Genomic DNA, 14,804 nt, shown 5'->3' on the forward strand with positions numbered 1-14,804 from the left:
CCAATCGATATATGATAACTCACAATTCACTCTCCATTCGTTGGATCTGAATCGCAGATAACAAAGTAGTCAAGTTAGATCTAGTCCGGAGTCCTGCACCGTTGCCGCACAGCTGCATATCAAGGGTTACTAGTAAGGCCGTACCTGCATGAGAGTTTCTTACTGCATCCGACCAACAATTACTCCAGGCTCTCCAATACCTGCCCCAAATTCACTAGCTTGGTCAGAAATCGAGAACACATAAGCTCACCGAGGCTGTACGACTCCGGACTCCGCTGCGGCAAAATATGCATTGCAGTACATAAATGCTCCCTATAGACTGAGACTTGACGAGAGCCACTTGTCCGTACATATTCCCCTCTGTACATACATTCACCTCCACTTTCTTTTTCCCACGGCACATCTATCAGCATGTACACCGACTTTCTTTTTCTTCTCCTGGCAGTACTTGCCGTTTGCACAGGAGCCATTAGTTCAACACAGAGATGCAAATGCGTATGTATACGAGAATCCAATCCATCGTATATATCATGACTAACAGTGAAAGACTCCCGGCCAATCCTGCTGGCCCTGTCCTGCAGAGTGGAAAGCTTTTGACAACAAGATTTGCGGCAGTCTTATCAAAGCTAAGCCAATCGCGCAATCATGCTACCCCGGTCCAGGGAAGGATCTGAGGCAATGCGCGTATGTGAACAAAATGTGGTCGGATCAGGATTTCCAGTCGTCGAATCCCATTGGGAGACCGTATCCATACAACATCACCTGCGCGCCTGTGGATTACGCTGCAGGTCAGAAGCCCACCACTTGCAGTCTGGGGTCTTTGCCCGTTTACGCTGTCAACGCTACTACACTGTCCCAAATCCGACGTACGATTTCTTATGCGCGTGAGAAGAATATTAGGCTTGTTGTTACCGGAACAGGCCATGATCTTCTCGGTCGCTCTGATGGGTTTGGTGGTCTTGAGCTTTGGCTTCATCAATTCAAGAACGGTATTAAGTTTCAGAAGACTTATAAATCTGAGAATCAGTGCAAAAAGTCACGCTGGAAGGGCAGCGCTATCAAGATTGATGGTAATTACCAGTGGCGCGATGTTTACAAGGTAGCTGAGGCGAACAACGTCATCGCAGTTGGCGGAGGTTCTCTCGCGCCGGGAGCGATCGGCGGGTGGGCTTCTGGTGGTGGCCATGGACCTGCAACGAGAAACTACGGTCTAGGCGCTGATCAAATACTTGAGGCAGAAGTGATGCTGGCTGATGGAAGAGTCGTCATCGCTAACCACTGTGAGAACACTGACCTATTCCGTTCTATGCGTGGCGGTGGCCCTGGCTATGGTATTACTCTGAGCAGCACCATCAAGGCTTATCCGAACATCAAGACTGTCACAGCCCACCATCTCCAGATCGCGCCCCTGGAGAAGACGGAGAAAAACGCAGATCTACTCGATGCTGTTTCTGTTCTGCTGCAGTCGCTTCCTGATCTCAACGACGCTGGCTTCGCTGGCTACGGTTACTGGTTTCGAAACTTTCGGAAAGTCTTTGTTGGCAACGCCACATCTGGTTATTCACACGGCGTCTGGACGATTGGAAAATGCCGTGAAGAGGCTGAAGCTGCTTGGGCTCCAGTACGAAAGGCCTTGTCCAGGTTTGAGGACAAGCTCTACATTAACGAGAGCTGGGCAACGTACGATGACTACTGGTCATTCTACCATGCTGAGTCAGGACTATACAATCCAACTGGCGATACTTCCATCTTGACCTCAAGGCTTATCGACCGCAAGAGCGTCAAGAGCTTCGACAAGGTCCGAGGTGCCGTTGAAGTCATGAGCGGCAAACCAGATGAGTTCGGCACAAATGTCATTCTTCTCACGTCTGGGGGTCAAGTCTTCAAAGATGCTTCAGACAAGACAAGCGGCCTACACCCAGCATGGCGAAAATCACATTATGTTCTCATATCAGGCACGGGTATTTCTCGTACCGGTAACACTACTGAGCGCAAAGCAGCGAATGACGATGTCACGTTTGTCAAGGGTGCCGCGGCGAAGAAGTTGGCTCCTGATACTGGCGGTTACATGAATGAGGGTGATAGCAATGATCCTGATTGGAAGGAGTCGTTTTATGGGAGTTTGTATGGGGAGCATCTTAAGACGAAGAGGAAGTATGATCCTTTTCATGTTTTTTACTGTCCTACTTGTGTTGGGTCTGAGGGGTGGGTTGAGAGGCCAGATGGGCCCTTGTGTAGAGTTGCATAGATGATTTGAGTATCTATAGCCTATTCTACTATGCTTCTAAGTCGTGTCTCCGGCGGATCCCATACGATATCCTGGATGCTAAGCCTTTGCCTCGCTGGGACTTTGATGCTACCAAGTTCAGAAGTAATTTCGATATTCTCTTCGTTCTTGAACAAAAGCATGGGCATGGTTTGGCGGAGTTCCGCCAACGTGAACATGTCATGGTGTCCTTCAGCAAGGGGGTTTAAAGCGTCCATTGCTCGTGTGCTGATGGCTTCGTAAAGGATATTTGCATCCTCGACTGTCCCGGCATGGAATAAGCCAACACCTAAGCTTGCTATCTTAAGAGGATCGCCGTCGCCGTGGGGAGTGAATGGGTTACCGACGTTATTGACTGATAAGCAGGCGTTGATTCCGTAATCTTTGATTAGCTTTGGTACCATGATTGTACCGCAAGGTCGACTAAGTGGTTCGTTGTGTTCCGAGGCGTCTGAACCATGTCTGCCCATCATGTAGAGGTCGCTAGTCGGCAGTCCCACAAAGTGGATCGGTAACCCTGTCTCTCTCAGCTTCTCAGATAGTCTGATGAGATCATCATGAGTAGCCCGAGTAAGTCGGGTAGCATGCCCAAAGACAACTGTCGGCCCACCGGGGTATGTAGGCCACTTAAGATGCTCGAGCTCTTCGATGACGTGATCAAAGACGGACATATGGGTTCCATCGCCTTTCAGGTTGAACTCAATGTGAAAATCGAGATGCTTGCCATGTTTCAGTGCTGTCTCAATAGCCCACCGAATATTCTGATTCTGCGCTTCAAGATCGGATTCCACATATGGAGTACTCCCAATGACTTCAATATCAGAACCGAACTGTTCGAGCACCTTCTCAAACATTGCTCGGTTTGCCTCTCCCTTCTCCGTCGAGAATATAGGGTCCTGTGCAAAAGCGCAGATTTGTACTGTTAAAAAGTCCTCGAATTCCTTCTTCAACCGCAGTCCGACCTCCAGAGCCTTAAGCTCGGTGACGGAATCAACTTCAACAAAGGCTCTCATGAATGTAACACCTTGTTTGTAGCTTGTAGCTATAAGCTGAGAGCCTCGTAAGTACAAGTCCTCCTTGGTGTAGCGTTTCTTTGCTTCAGCTGTATTTGTCAATGCTTCCTGGAATCCTCCAGTTTTGGGGGCCAGATCAGAGTAATCTGGGTGGTGTGAGGATTTGTGGTGGTTACAGGTGAGGAGATATGGTTTGTCGAGATGGATATGAGGGTGGCATAGTGAAGGGAGCATGACGCTTGGTGTTGCTTTTTCGGCGGCTGGCTTCATGTAGGTCACTACCCCTTCTTCTATGCGGAGGTCCCATTGTGCTGAGGAGTCTTGGAAAGGCAGAATGATGTTTTTGAGGTCCATTTTGAGTTATACTGAGATCTTCAAGGGTCAAAATTGAGAGAATAAACTCGTGATAATCGAGAATCCATTCACAGTGTCATTGATTCCCCTCATCTCGATTGTGGGCCAATCATGTTGGACTCTGGATGGATATTAGTCAGGGTGAATAATTATCCGGCCTTCACCTGTAACTTGCTTTCAAGATCCTTTGTTGACTGGGTGAATATCCCATTGAATTGACGTTACCACCCAAAACCAATGACCGAAATGCCTGCAAGTCAGGTTTCTTATTTGCGCGGATAAACTCAACGTCATAACCAAGTTTATCTTCCAAACGATCTCCAATTCTGGGGATTCTGGGCTGATCCTCCGCACAAACGATGACGATCTTGACTCAAAGGGGTATCTTTCGGTAGTCCACCATCAAGAAGTCCAACCTCTCCTCCACAAACTCCAATTCAAGATCGGCCCGTTTCGAGATCATCACGAGTAGCTACATATTGGGCTTCTCGTATTTTCCATCTGACCTTGAACTTTCCACTGATGGTTTTTTTTGAGGGTTTATAAAGATATCGGATCCCGCGGATGAGCCCCCTCGGATTTGACTTTCGTTTAAAATACTTTTGCTAGGGTCAAGATGGTGCTCGTTACATTGAAGGGCATTACGACGACGGCAGTGCTGTTCTGTCAGGCCGTCTCGGCTCTCGCGGAGAATTCAGATCGTGCGTCTTTATCCTCACATTCATCTTCATCTTCATATTGATCAGTATTAACATGTCTGCAGCAATTCACGTCGATGGCACCTCTTTCGCCCTCAACGGCGATAACGTCTCATACCGTTTCCACGTCGACAATACCACCGGAGATCTTATCAACGATCACTACGGGGGCCCCGTCGCCGAAGATGGAATCACCGCTGAAATCGGCCCCATCCAAGGCTGGGTCAATTTAATCGGCCGCGTGCGCCGCGAATTCCCCGACCATGGAAGAGGAGACTTCCGCGTCCCAGCGTTTCAACTGCGACAAGCCAGCGGCACGACCGTCACGGACTTTCGGTACAAGTCTCACGAGGTTGTGCAGGGAAAGCCTGGATTGTCTGGCCTTCCGTCGACGTTTGGCGAGGCTGATGATGTGTCGACTTTGGTGGTGAGGATGTATGACAATTATAGCTCTATTGCTGTTGATCTGTCGTATTCGATCTTTCCGAAGTATGATGCCGTTGTGAGGAGTGTTAATATTACGAATCGGGGTAATGCGACGGTGGATTTGAGAAAGGTTGCGAGTTGGAGTGTTGATTTGCAGCAGGATGATCTGGATCTTATTGAGATTAGGGGTGATTGGGCTCGTGAGGGAATGCGCGTGCGTCGAAAAGTGGACTTTGGAACCCAAGGGTGAGCATCATTTCACAAAAATTATAACGCAGAGTGCTAACGACATTGCAGGTTTCAGAGCTCTACTGGATATTCCTCTCATCTTCACAACCCGTTCCTCGCTCTCGTTTCATCAACGACTACAGAAACTCAAGGCGAAGCTTGGGGCTTCTCTCTAGTGTACACCGGTTCCTTCGCCGTTGACGTCGAGAAGAGCTCCCAAGGACTCACTCGCGCCATTCTCGGTCTCAATCCTCTCGACTTCTCGTGGCCACTGAAACCCGGCCAAACCTTCGCCACTCCCGAGGTCGTCTCCGTCTTCTCAAACAAGGGTGTTGGTGGCATGTCCCGACAATTCCACCGACTTTACAGAAAGCACTTGATGAAGAGTAAATACGCAGAAGAAACTCGTCCTGTCCTTCTCAACAGCTGGGAGGGCTTGGGTTTCGAGATCAACGAAACCGCCATTGAAAAGATTGCCAAACAATCTGCAGAACTCGGTATCAAACTGTTCGTCATGGATGATGGCTGGTTCGGCAACAAGTACCCGCGCGTGAACGATTCAGCGGGTCTTGGAGACTGGCAGCCTAACAAGGAGCGCTTCCCTGACGGATTAACGCCCCTGGTTGAGAACGTCACCGACCTAAGAATTGCCAATGCATCCGACGATCTAAAGTTTGGTATCTGGTTCGAGCCCGAAATGGTGAACCCCAAGTCAGATTTGTACGACAAACACCCCGACTGGGCCATTCACGCAGGCTCATATCCTCGAACCGAGACGCGTAACCAATTGGTTCTCAACGTAGCCCTCCCCGAGGTCCAAGAGTTCATCATCGACTCTGTTTCCAAAATTCTCCGCGAATCACCAATTTCCTACGTCAAGTGGGATAACAACCGTGGAATCCACGAGACGCCTGATCCTACCCTTAACTACAAGTATATGCTGGGTCTTTATCACGTCTTTGAGACTTTGACGAGTCGTTTCCCTGATGTTCTCTGGGAAGGCTGTGCTTCAGGTGGTGGACGGTTTGACCCCGGTGTTCTTCAGTGGTTCCCTCAGATTTGGACGTCGGATGATACAGATGCAGTGGAGCGTATCAAGATCCAATTCGGCACGTCACTTGCTTATCCTCCATCTGCCATGGGGGCTCATCTATCGCATGTCCCTAATGGAAACACCCAGAGAATCACGTCTGTCAAGTTCAGAGCGCACGTTGCTATGATGGGCGGCTCCTTTGGCGTCGAACTTGACCCAAGCGATCTTGAGCCAGAAGAGAGGGAACAAATTCCTGGTCTCATCCAACTTTCTGAAAGGATCAACCCGATTGTCATTACTGGCGACTTCTACAGACTTGCCTTACCTGAGGAAACTAACTATCCCGCTGGACAGTTTATTTCAGGGGATGGCAAGAAAGTCGTGCTTTTTGCATTCCAGACGAGAGCGACTATTAATAACTCCTGGCCCTGGTTCCGACTTCAAGGTCTGGACGCAAGTGCCAAATACAGGGTGGATAATAACCAGACGGTTTCTGGGTCGACACTGATGAACCTCGGTATTCAGTTGAGGTTCGAGGGGGATTATGATAGCCAGGTCTTGATGATTGAGAAGCAATAGTTCAGATAGCTAGGCTATGAGTAGCATACTGTAAATAATGCTCGAAAATAAACGGCTCGCTCGGTAATCTCAATGTCGTCGCAAGACATGATAACTTAAACTGTCCATCATCCAACACGCAAAGCACACAAGCAAGTTTCCACCGATATAATTCCCCGAAGCACCGACATCTTTCTATTTTCACCCTCTCGCAAGTTCTCAAGCAGCCTCAAGCTTACTTCACTATAAGCTTAGCAGTTTAGTTCTGTGGCAGCTGCGCGTTAATAAGCTTCTGCAGCTGACGCAGAGTGTCGACACTCATGGTGACGTTGACCATCTCGGAACCTTCGATGCCATTTGAAGTAGCCACGTCAGGGTTTGGATAGTACCAGCACGCGATAGCAATAATAGCATAAATGACCTGGAACAGTCAGCAACTGCGGATACTCACATGAGAGTCTTGACTTACCACGAGAAGTGCACCCTCAAGCCAGTTGGACTCGCCATCACGGAGGAAGTTTCCAACCACCAAGATGGACAGAACAAGTAGGACAATCATGAAGATCTCAAAGTTCAAGTCCATGGGCTTTCCTATGGCCCAGCCGACGAGAACAACGAGGGGACCGTTGAACAGGGCTGTTTGGATAGATGGTCCGAGGCAGTGATATAGGGCGACATTAATGACACCATCTGAGAACTTCTTAGTCGATACCGTGAGGAGAGAAGGATTGCCCTTACCATAAGCTTCATCAATGGCTGTCAGGTGCTCAGCAGCCTTCTCGACAAAAGGTAACAGAATGAGACCCAAGAACTGATCAGGCACTCCACTCTCAACAACATGCTCAATCTTCTCAACAAGAAAGATGAGAAGAGCAGTCACAAAAGCAAGAGCAATCAATATAGCAATAATAGCCTCGGTCATGGTAAACTTGGGCTTCTCCATATCAGCCTCGCGATCAGCATCTCGATGCTCATCCATCTCAATAACCTCATCGAAGATACTATGCTGGCTGCTAGCCTGGTACCAGATGTAAAAGAAAAACGCGATAATCAGTGCAATTGATGTTGCTTGACTGATGCGCAGAACATCGTCTTGGAGTTTACCCTCTGTAAACTTCTCGTGCAGAATTCGGAAGCCTGGGAAGTCGGGGACAACCTCGGCTTTGAGCGCGGAGTAGAATGCACTGGGAATGAGGAGACCGAATGCTGCGACGAGGAGGAGTCCGGTGCCGACTTCTGAGACAATGGCGTGGAACTTTTGGCTGGCTTGCTTGAGGCCACCAACGAAAAAGCAGAGGCCAAGACAGAGGAGGAGATTGGTAAGGATACTGCCGAGGATCGCGGCCTGGATGATAGGAATGAGGTTTCCTTCATCGCCGTTATCCTCAGGAGCGTTGACCTCATGCTTCGACAGCAAAACAATAAAGAGAATAATCTCAATGATAGACCCAAACGTCGTCTCGATGAGAATACCAGCTACCTTGGGCAACTTGCGCGCAAACTCCTGTCCCGAAAATCCAAGCAGGTTGGCAGTTGGGATCACGGCGATGTACGCGGTAGCAAACTTCCAGAGATGCAGGCCAGGGAAGAACTGAAGGATGATAGCGATGGGGACAACCGGCCAGAGGATGTTTACCCATTTCGACGCGGTGCAGGAGCTTCGCCAGAGAACAGCGAGGAAATGACGAGGATGAAAACCGCTCCTCCCGCTTTCTCCCTCGTGAGCGATATGGCTTGAGATCTGCGGCAGAAGCGGGGTTGATTCATCTCTATGACCATTGCCATGGCCTGGAAGGATATTGCTCGCCATGATCACGAGTCAAGTAACAGACAACCGAACAAAGAAGCACTCAAGACTTCGGAAGCTTAAGTGAAATAAGATTGAAAATAGGCTTCGGGAGAGGAGAGAGCCAAGAAATAAAGAACAGAAAGGGGCTGGGATCGTAATAACGTGACGCTGGTGTTTGCGGTGGTGGCGCAGTTGAATGTCCAATGAAGACGCCGTGATGAGACACATTTACAGGGGCTCAAGGCAGGGATCGAAACTCTAAACAAAGCTTGTTTTTGCTGACGTTTTGCTCAGCAGGGTTCTAGACTTTCACAAGCATTGGCCCATGGTTTTACCCCGCAGAGTAAAATCTGATCTGACTTTTTTCTTTTCCAAGGAGGGTTCGATGAGATTAGAATTTCCGCGCCAGTCGGGTTCAATAGGCTAGATATCAAGCTATGCTCTCACTGTGAAAGTTTACAGAGCTAAAGTCTTCCAGACTTATCAATAATGAAACCATCTCTTCAAGTAGTCTAGGCATGTCTCACAGCCCCAACACGGAATGGTCGCCCTCGATACTAGCGCGCACAAGATCTTCCCCCCAACGAAAAAAATACAAGCATAACCTCGCAAAAACACCCGTGATCCCGTCATCGGCAGTCTTATTTTTTTGACACCAAGACCAACGAATGAGAAACGCGTCTCCCCGCACTCACTCACCCTGCAGGCTCACCGATTCTCACCGATGGGCAGAGTTTCATTCTCGTCTTACCGAGAAAGCCTATTATGTAAAATGGTAATACACTTTAGTGTGGTTGTTGCGTTGGTCACGGCTACGACGGTCATTGCGCGAGGGACTGGTATAGTTATCGTTATGTAAATTTTACATACAGTATTCTTTTGTGGGTGAAAAAGTCTGAACTCATGTGATGAAAATTTACCAGTTGTCAATTTCTCTTGCTGAACTATATAACTATTCTTCCTCTTTCCACAGATACAATATTTATAGTCATTGCTTTCTTCCATCTTCTATCTACCCTACGATATCTCGATTCCGACTAGTCCAAAGTTTCACTACAGCATCTCCATCGTGATTGGACAGATCCGTTTTCGTCCAGCTTGATTCAAATAGCTTGGCTTACGACATCACCCGCGAGACCGCGCACATAATGCCTTCAGCGGTGAGGACTAATTTCTCTCCTCCTCCATCAAAGCAGCTCAAGCCCATACCCTTCCGTCCAATGAAGTCCCCCATCCCCGACTATCTCAACCGCGTGCTGGAGAATGCGCGGCCCATAGAAGATGGCAAGCCCGCCAGCTACATCGAGACGCTGGCAAAGGCGGACACGTCGAAGATAGCTGTTGCGCTGGCGATGGTGGATGGCCAGATTTACTCTGCGGGCGATGACGACGTTGAGTTTTCGATGCAGTCTATCTCCAAGGCGTTTGTGTATGCGCTTGCGATTGAGGATGCGGGGTTGGAGAAAGTGCTGGAGAAGATTGGCGTGGAACCCTCCGGAGACGCGTTTAATAGTCTGTCGTTGGAGCGCGGGAGTAACAGACCGATGAATCCTATGATCAACGCGGGAGCCATCACAGCACATTCTCTTATCGGAGGACCAGACTGGACAGCAGAGCAACGATCAGACCGCATCCTCAAAGCCATGTCGAAGCTAGCAGGTCGTCAATTACGCGTCTGCGAAGAAGTTTACGAGGCTGAGCTACGAGACGCCAATCGAAACATGGGAATTGGTTACATGCTCAAAGCAGCTGGCATCATCACCGGCGACGCACAGCAGATCGTGCAGGGATATATCCGCCAATGCGCCATTAACGTCAACGTTCGAGACTTGGCGACCATGGCTGCTACGCTCTGCAACGCGGGCTGTCACCCTGCAACAGGAGAAAAGATCATTCCTCAAGACAGCGTGCGGCAGATCCTCTCCGTCATGACAACTTGCGGCATGTACGATGCTGCGGGAGACTGGGTATCGCGGATTGGCATCCCCGCCAAGAGTGGAGTTGCTGGTGGTATCATCGGTGCTCTGCCCGGCCAAATGGGCATCGCTGTGTTTTCACCCAAGCTTGATACACGAGGAAACAGTGTTCGCGGCGTCGCCATCTGCGAGCAGTTATCCAGCGACATGGGTCTTCACATGATGGACGTCAGCCAAATCGCCCAAGCGACCGTGCGCGTATCCGTCGCGACAATCCTCCCCGGCGACAACGAACCCCACCACACAAACTGCAACAAAGAAGTCATCATCTTCAGTCTGCGCGGTGTAGTACGCTTCGGCGGCTCAGAGCGCCTAACACGCGCCATCACACGAGAGCTCGGGGACCCAAACCCCGATGATCCAGGTTCTGGACGGAGTCGGTTTGTGTGCGCCGTGGTGTTTTCGTTCCGCGATGTGTTTTCGTTTAATGCGGTAGCGCAGAAGATTATTCAGGCGGATATTACGAGATTGCTGCTTGATGGGCGGACGGTGGTTGTTATAGATCCCGTGGGAGTTTTGCAGATGGAGACGAAGCGGGCGGGCAGTAACCTCAAGATTGTGGATAATGAGACTGCTGCGAGGGATTTTATTGGAGGAATTGGATGCCATACTGTTTCAAAGAATGATGAATGGTGATTTGGCGTTTTTGAAAATAAAATAGAAAATAATACTTGTGAACCCAGCTGTGCCGATGCGTACTTGCAGTGACTAAAATAACAGCCAGTCCGATGCTTTACCGGATAATGACGAACTGTCCACCGAAGTGATGTGTATAGAATCCTCGTCAGCTGTCCAGAACAAAAGCCCCCCACTTGGCACCCGTCCTCATATGCCATTACATTGTGATACTGTCATCTCTGGTTACAGCGGTCAGTAGGGGATACGCCTATCTCTTTCCAGTATTGCCAGCAGGTTGGTAACAATGACGTATCCGGGGAATTAATAAGCTCTCGTATAAAAATAGAGAACGCGCAACTACTCAAAGAATCCATTGCGAGGCTGGATCCGAGTCCGAGATAGGGTCCGTGGTTAGCCTGGGTGAACGGGACCCGCGGACGCGGTTGGTGACTGCAACCTAGCCCCCACTTCTAAAGCTTCTTGAGCTGCCTTCTATAAAAAGACCAGTGCTCCGGAAATGAAGCTCAAACAGCATCGAAATCCAAGTTAGGACCATTCAACTACCTCAAGACAAGCACCATGCCGCAAATTATTCACCTCGTGCGCCACGGTCAAGCCGTTCATAACCTCGGCGAAGCAAACAACATTCTGCCCGACACAGACTTGACGCCTTTGGGACAAGAGCAAGCCAAAGGCCTGATCTCCAAGTGCCCAGAGCTTGTCAATGTTGACCTCATTGTGTCATCGCCATTGCGGCGAACTCTCCAAACGACCTTGCTGGGGTTCTCTTCACAACTAGAGCGCGGCTTACAAATTGTGGCCTTGCCAGAAGTGCAGGAAGTCAGCGCTATGAACTGCGACACGGGCAGTGATCTCGCTGTGATAAAGGAGGAGTTCAGACAAGAACCTGTGGATTTCAGTCTGGTTGAGCCGGGCTGGCAAGTCAAGGTATGCAGTATAACATTGACACCCCAGCTCTGATCTGTCGAACCGAATTGATAATCTGTTAGGAGGAGGGTAAATGGGCTCCAGTTGTGGGCAGTATTTCAGAGAGGGCCCGGGCCGCACGGCAATGGCTGAGTGAAAGACCCGAGTCAGAAATCGTGGTTGTCACTCATGGTTGCTTCTTACATTTCTTCACGGATGATTGGGTCAACTCTGTGAACCCAGATGGTATGTTGTTGTCAATGAACTAGCTGCCTAGTTACTAACGTCAGCAGGTACGGATTGGGCCAATGCAGAAGTTCGTTCTTACACGATTTCGCATGACGACCGCGAAGGGCCAGTTTTATGTGAGACTATAGAGTCTAGAATGAGACGAGGAGTAGATCCAGTTCCTCTGACGAGAGAAGAACAATTATATCTACGACAGAATGCAATGAAGGCAGCGATTGAATGGGGTCTTATACGGCCGTGACGGGTGTTGTTTATAGTATAGATACTTCAGCGTAGAGGAAACAGTTCACAAACACGAGTCATCATTTCATCTAAACTTAGTAGTAGTGAGAGGCTCAATTGATGATATTTGACATGAAATGCTACCGGTACATCATTTATGTAGATGAGATAGGCTTCTTGGACATGGTCGCAACGAACGCCGCCAGCGCCGCCTCAGGCTGGTACGCCGGAACTTCATGACCAGCGCCATAAACACGCAACCAGCTCAAATTTCCAGAGGTCTTGAATTCACCGTATTTCGTTCCACCGACAGTGAAAGACTTGAGAGGAGCGGAGACGAATGATTGCGGGGCGATTGAGTTGAGGGCTCTGTAGTTACCCATCCAGTTGCAGATCCAGTCTAGTCATGTTAGATACCGAATTATAGAGGACTGGAGCCTGGGTGACTTACCAGCGTCGCCGGCCCAGATGAGAACTTGGATCTTTGAATCAATAACTTGCTTAAGTGTCGGTAAGAATGATCGGCCCCCTGAAAAGAACCGTTAGTTCAAATCACGCATGCAGGCTCACAGGGAAAACATACTATCACCACTAGCGATAAACTTGTTATAAGACTCATCACCGCACTCCTGGTAATCAGACTGCGCACCAATAGCCTTCATCACAGATGCAGATGTAAGATAGGTAGAGTAAGTCGAAGGAGGGAAAGGATCGTTGCTGGGCGCGCGGATATCATAGACATCAAAGTCTGCCAGTCTCTCCAGCGGGCTTTCAATAGCAGAACTGCAGACGTCATCTGCGTTGCCGCATGCAGCATCGTTGCCTGTGAGACCGGGGCATTTGGCAAATGCAGGGACACACTTTTGGTTGTACGTGTTGAGATACTTGCTGTACTGAGTTGGTGTGATGAGTTTGCGGTAGGTGTTGTTAGCGGCGTAGTCGATATAATCTCTGTACTGGTTGCCTACGTATTCATGTCAGCATTGAAAGCTAATCTAAAGGCGTGGAGAACTTACCAGGATCAATCCAGCCGTTGTTGATACCAAGGGCCACAAGGTTGATCTTCTCGCCCTTGATCTTTCCAGCATCGATAGCAGCGTTCTGCTGTTCAAAGTAAAACGCAAACTCAGGACCGTAATGGCCACCGTATGATTCAGTGAAAAGACCAAAGTCACGGTTCTCATACTCGGGAAACTGGGCGTAGAAAGCTTGGAGGAGATTCCAGACTCGGGGAGCAGCAGCGAGAGTGGACACAGCATCATCGGTGCCGTAGCTGAAACCAGTAGCAATAGGTTGATCAACGTACAGCTGTGACCGTTAGCGAATTGTACCTGTAGGGATTGTGTGATCATACCATGTTGGCAAAAGTGTTCCATGAGTTGGGGTTCAGAGTCGGCTTGGACCCGCCGTTGTTGAAGGTGCAAGGTCCATTTTCCTGAAACAAGCCGATCATGGAACTACAGCCCGGACCACCGTTGAGCCAAAGGGCCAGTGGAGCGGTTTTAGCGTCCTTGCGAGACTCGAAGAACCAAAAGAACATGTTCATGTTGGTGCCTAATCATGGCTTCTGTTAGACAGGAGGTCAGAGAATTTAATGAGGTCCTTACCGACAGAGAAATAGCCAGAGTGCTGGTTCACACCAGGCGTCGTCTCGCAGATTCCAGAGTTGGAGACGATCTTGGTCTTGGAGCCAGTCGCAGCATGCTCGAAGACCTTGTACTTGATACCAGCGTCTTCTTGCACATATCTCTTGTCGAGGCTGGCTGCAGGTTTGCAGCTGCCTTGGCCGACAAGGGCAAGCGCCGTGAGCACATTCAACAAAGCTGTCTTCATGATGACGGATGCTATCGAACTTGAATGGGAGAGCGATAGTTGTACAAGAAATACTGCCAAGACGGGAGGATCAAACTACAAATATATAGATCTAGGCGATCTCCATCGGGCGCTACTATATTCCCGGGTAGCCCGCATTCCAAGCGTTTCACTATACCCGTACACTATACGAGTATCCGTCAAGTTGACAAATTGTCTTATCGCCCGAGAGATTAATGCCACCTTCCTGATTAAAGGGGGAGATCTTTTGTCAATGCCAAAGGTTCCTGATGATCCGGAGGTAGGATTAGCCAATACAGCGCGAGAGTCAGGCGACAGTAGGCAGTGGATACTGTCGATCTCTGGGTCATCCCGGCACCATGAAACAAGGCATTGTCTTGCTTACAGTGCCCAGGAGGATTCACAAGGCAGACCATACATACTCCTGTTGAAACAGAGTTTCAACCGCCTCGTAAATATTTAAATTCACATTCTCCCGTATTATCCATTTCGGTACATGATGTATCACACAGATTAACCTGCAGAAGCCCATCTTATCAAGCCTCATGGCGACCTTCCAGAACAAGCGATCTTCCGAGCCACGAGATCTAGGTCTCGGCACTTTTTAGCCGTTA

The 14,804-nt window shown here is 49.3% G+C and overlaps 7 protein-coding genes across 7 annotated transcripts; 4 read left to right on the forward strand and 3 right to left on the reverse strand.

Moving 5' to 3' along the window:
- Window positions 1-411: 411 nt before the first annotated feature.
- FVEG_07718 (hypothetical protein) lies at window positions 412-2,248 on the forward strand (the record flags this gene model as incomplete). The annotated part of the gene is made up of 2 exons (XM_018896389.1): window positions 412-495; window positions 548-2,248. The coding sequence occupies 2 exons, from the start codon at window positions 412-414 to the stop codon at window positions 2,246-2,248; spliced, it is 1,785 nt and encodes a 594-aa protein (XP_018753852.1).
- Window positions 2,217-3,653, reverse strand: FVEG_07717 (hypothetical protein). Its single transcript, XM_018896388.1, has one exon. The coding sequence runs from the start codon at window positions 3,631-3,633 to the stop codon at window positions 2,269-2,271; it is 1,365 nt and encodes a 454-aa protein (XP_018753851.1). The 5' UTR covers window positions 3,634-3,653; the 3' UTR covers window positions 2,217-2,268.
- Window positions 3,654-4,175: 522 nt separating this feature from the next.
- FVEG_07716 (alpha-galactosidase 2) lies at window positions 4,176-6,662 on the forward strand. Its single transcript, XM_018896387.1, has 3 exons — window positions 4,176-4,334; window positions 4,397-5,003; window positions 5,055-6,662. The coding sequence occupies exons 1-3, from the start codon at window positions 4,250-4,252 to the stop codon at window positions 6,595-6,597; spliced, it is 2,235 nt and encodes a 744-aa protein (XP_018753850.1). The 5' UTR covers window positions 4,176-4,249; the 3' UTR covers window positions 6,598-6,662.
- Window positions 6,492-8,482, reverse strand: FVEG_07715 (Ca2+:H+ antiporter). Its single transcript, XM_018896386.1, has 3 exons — window positions 7,315-8,482; window positions 7,046-7,266; window positions 6,492-6,997 (listed from the first exon to the last, which is right to left on the reverse strand). The coding sequence occupies exons 1-3, from the start codon at window positions 8,384-8,386 to the stop codon at window positions 6,836-6,838; spliced, it is 1,455 nt and encodes a 484-aa protein (XP_018753849.1). The 5' UTR covers window positions 8,387-8,482; the 3' UTR covers window positions 6,492-6,835.
- An 871-nt stretch (window positions 8,483-9,353) lies between these two features.
- Window positions 9,354-11,024, forward strand: FVEG_07714 (glutaminase). Its single transcript, XM_018896385.1, has one exon. The coding sequence runs from the start codon at window positions 9,514-9,516 to the stop codon at window positions 10,975-10,977; it is 1,464 nt and encodes a 487-aa protein (XP_018753848.1). The 5' UTR covers window positions 9,354-9,513; the 3' UTR covers window positions 10,978-11,024.
- A 514-nt stretch (window positions 11,025-11,538) lies between these two features.
- On the forward strand, window positions 11,539-12,376 carry FVEG_07713 (hypothetical protein; the record flags this gene model as incomplete). Its single annotated transcript, XM_018896384.1, has 3 exons — window positions 11,539-11,907; window positions 11,973-12,132; window positions 12,180-12,376. The coding sequence occupies 3 exons, from the start codon at window positions 11,539-11,541 to the stop codon at window positions 12,374-12,376; spliced, it is 726 nt and encodes a 241-aa protein (XP_018753847.1).
- A 136-nt stretch (window positions 12,377-12,512) lies between these two features.
- FVEG_07712 (carboxypeptidase D) lies at window positions 12,513-14,190 on the reverse strand (the record flags this gene model as incomplete). The annotated part of the gene is made up of 6 exons (XM_018896383.1): window positions 12,513-12,757; window positions 12,809-12,886; window positions 12,941-13,321; window positions 13,374-13,665; window positions 13,712-13,911; window positions 13,965-14,190. The coding sequence occupies 6 exons, from the start codon at window positions 14,188-14,190 to the stop codon at window positions 12,513-12,515; spliced, it is 1,422 nt and encodes a 473-aa protein (XP_018753846.1).
- Between the last annotated feature and the right edge of the window lie 614 nt (window positions 14,191-14,804).

The sequence above is a fragment of the Fusarium verticillioides genome, chromosome 8 (genome assembly GCF_000149555.1).
Source record: "Fusarium verticillioides 7600 chromosome 8, whole genome shotgun sequence".
NCBI lineage: Eukaryota > Fungi > Ascomycota > Sordariomycetes > Hypocreales > Nectriaceae > Fusarium > Fusarium verticillioides.

Coding starts and splice junctions, on each gene's coding strand:
- FVEG_07716 (XM_018896387.1), top strand. CDS start 4,250: ATGGTGCTCGTTACATTGAAGGGCATTACGACGACGGCAGTGCTGTTC. Junction 4,335..4,396: donor TCTCGCGGAGAATTCAGATC/GTGCGTCTTTAT, acceptor ACATGTCTGCAG/CAATTCACGTCGATGGCACC. Junction 5,004..5,054: donor GTGGACTTTGGAACCCAAGG/GTGAGCATCATT, acceptor ACGACATTGCAG/GTTTCAGAGCTCTACTGGAT.
- FVEG_07714 (XM_018896385.1), top strand. CDS start 9,514: ATGCCTTCAGCGGTGAGGACTAATTTCTCTCCTCCTCCATCAAAGCAG.
- FVEG_07715 (XM_018896386.1), bottom strand. CDS start 8,386: ATGGCGAGCAATATCCTTCCAGGCCATGGCAATGGTCATAGAGATGAA. Junction 7,267..7,314: donor AGCCATTGATGAAGCTTATG/GTAAGGGCAATC, acceptor AGAAGTTCTCAG/ATGGTGTCATTAATGTCGCC. Junction 6,998..7,045: donor TTGAGGGTGCACTTCTCGTG/GTAAGTCAAGAC, acceptor TGACTGTTCCAG/GTCATTTATGCTATTATTGC.
- FVEG_07717 (XM_018896388.1), bottom strand. CDS start 3,633: ATGGACCTCAAAAACATCATTCTGCCTTTCCAAGACTCCTCAGCACAA.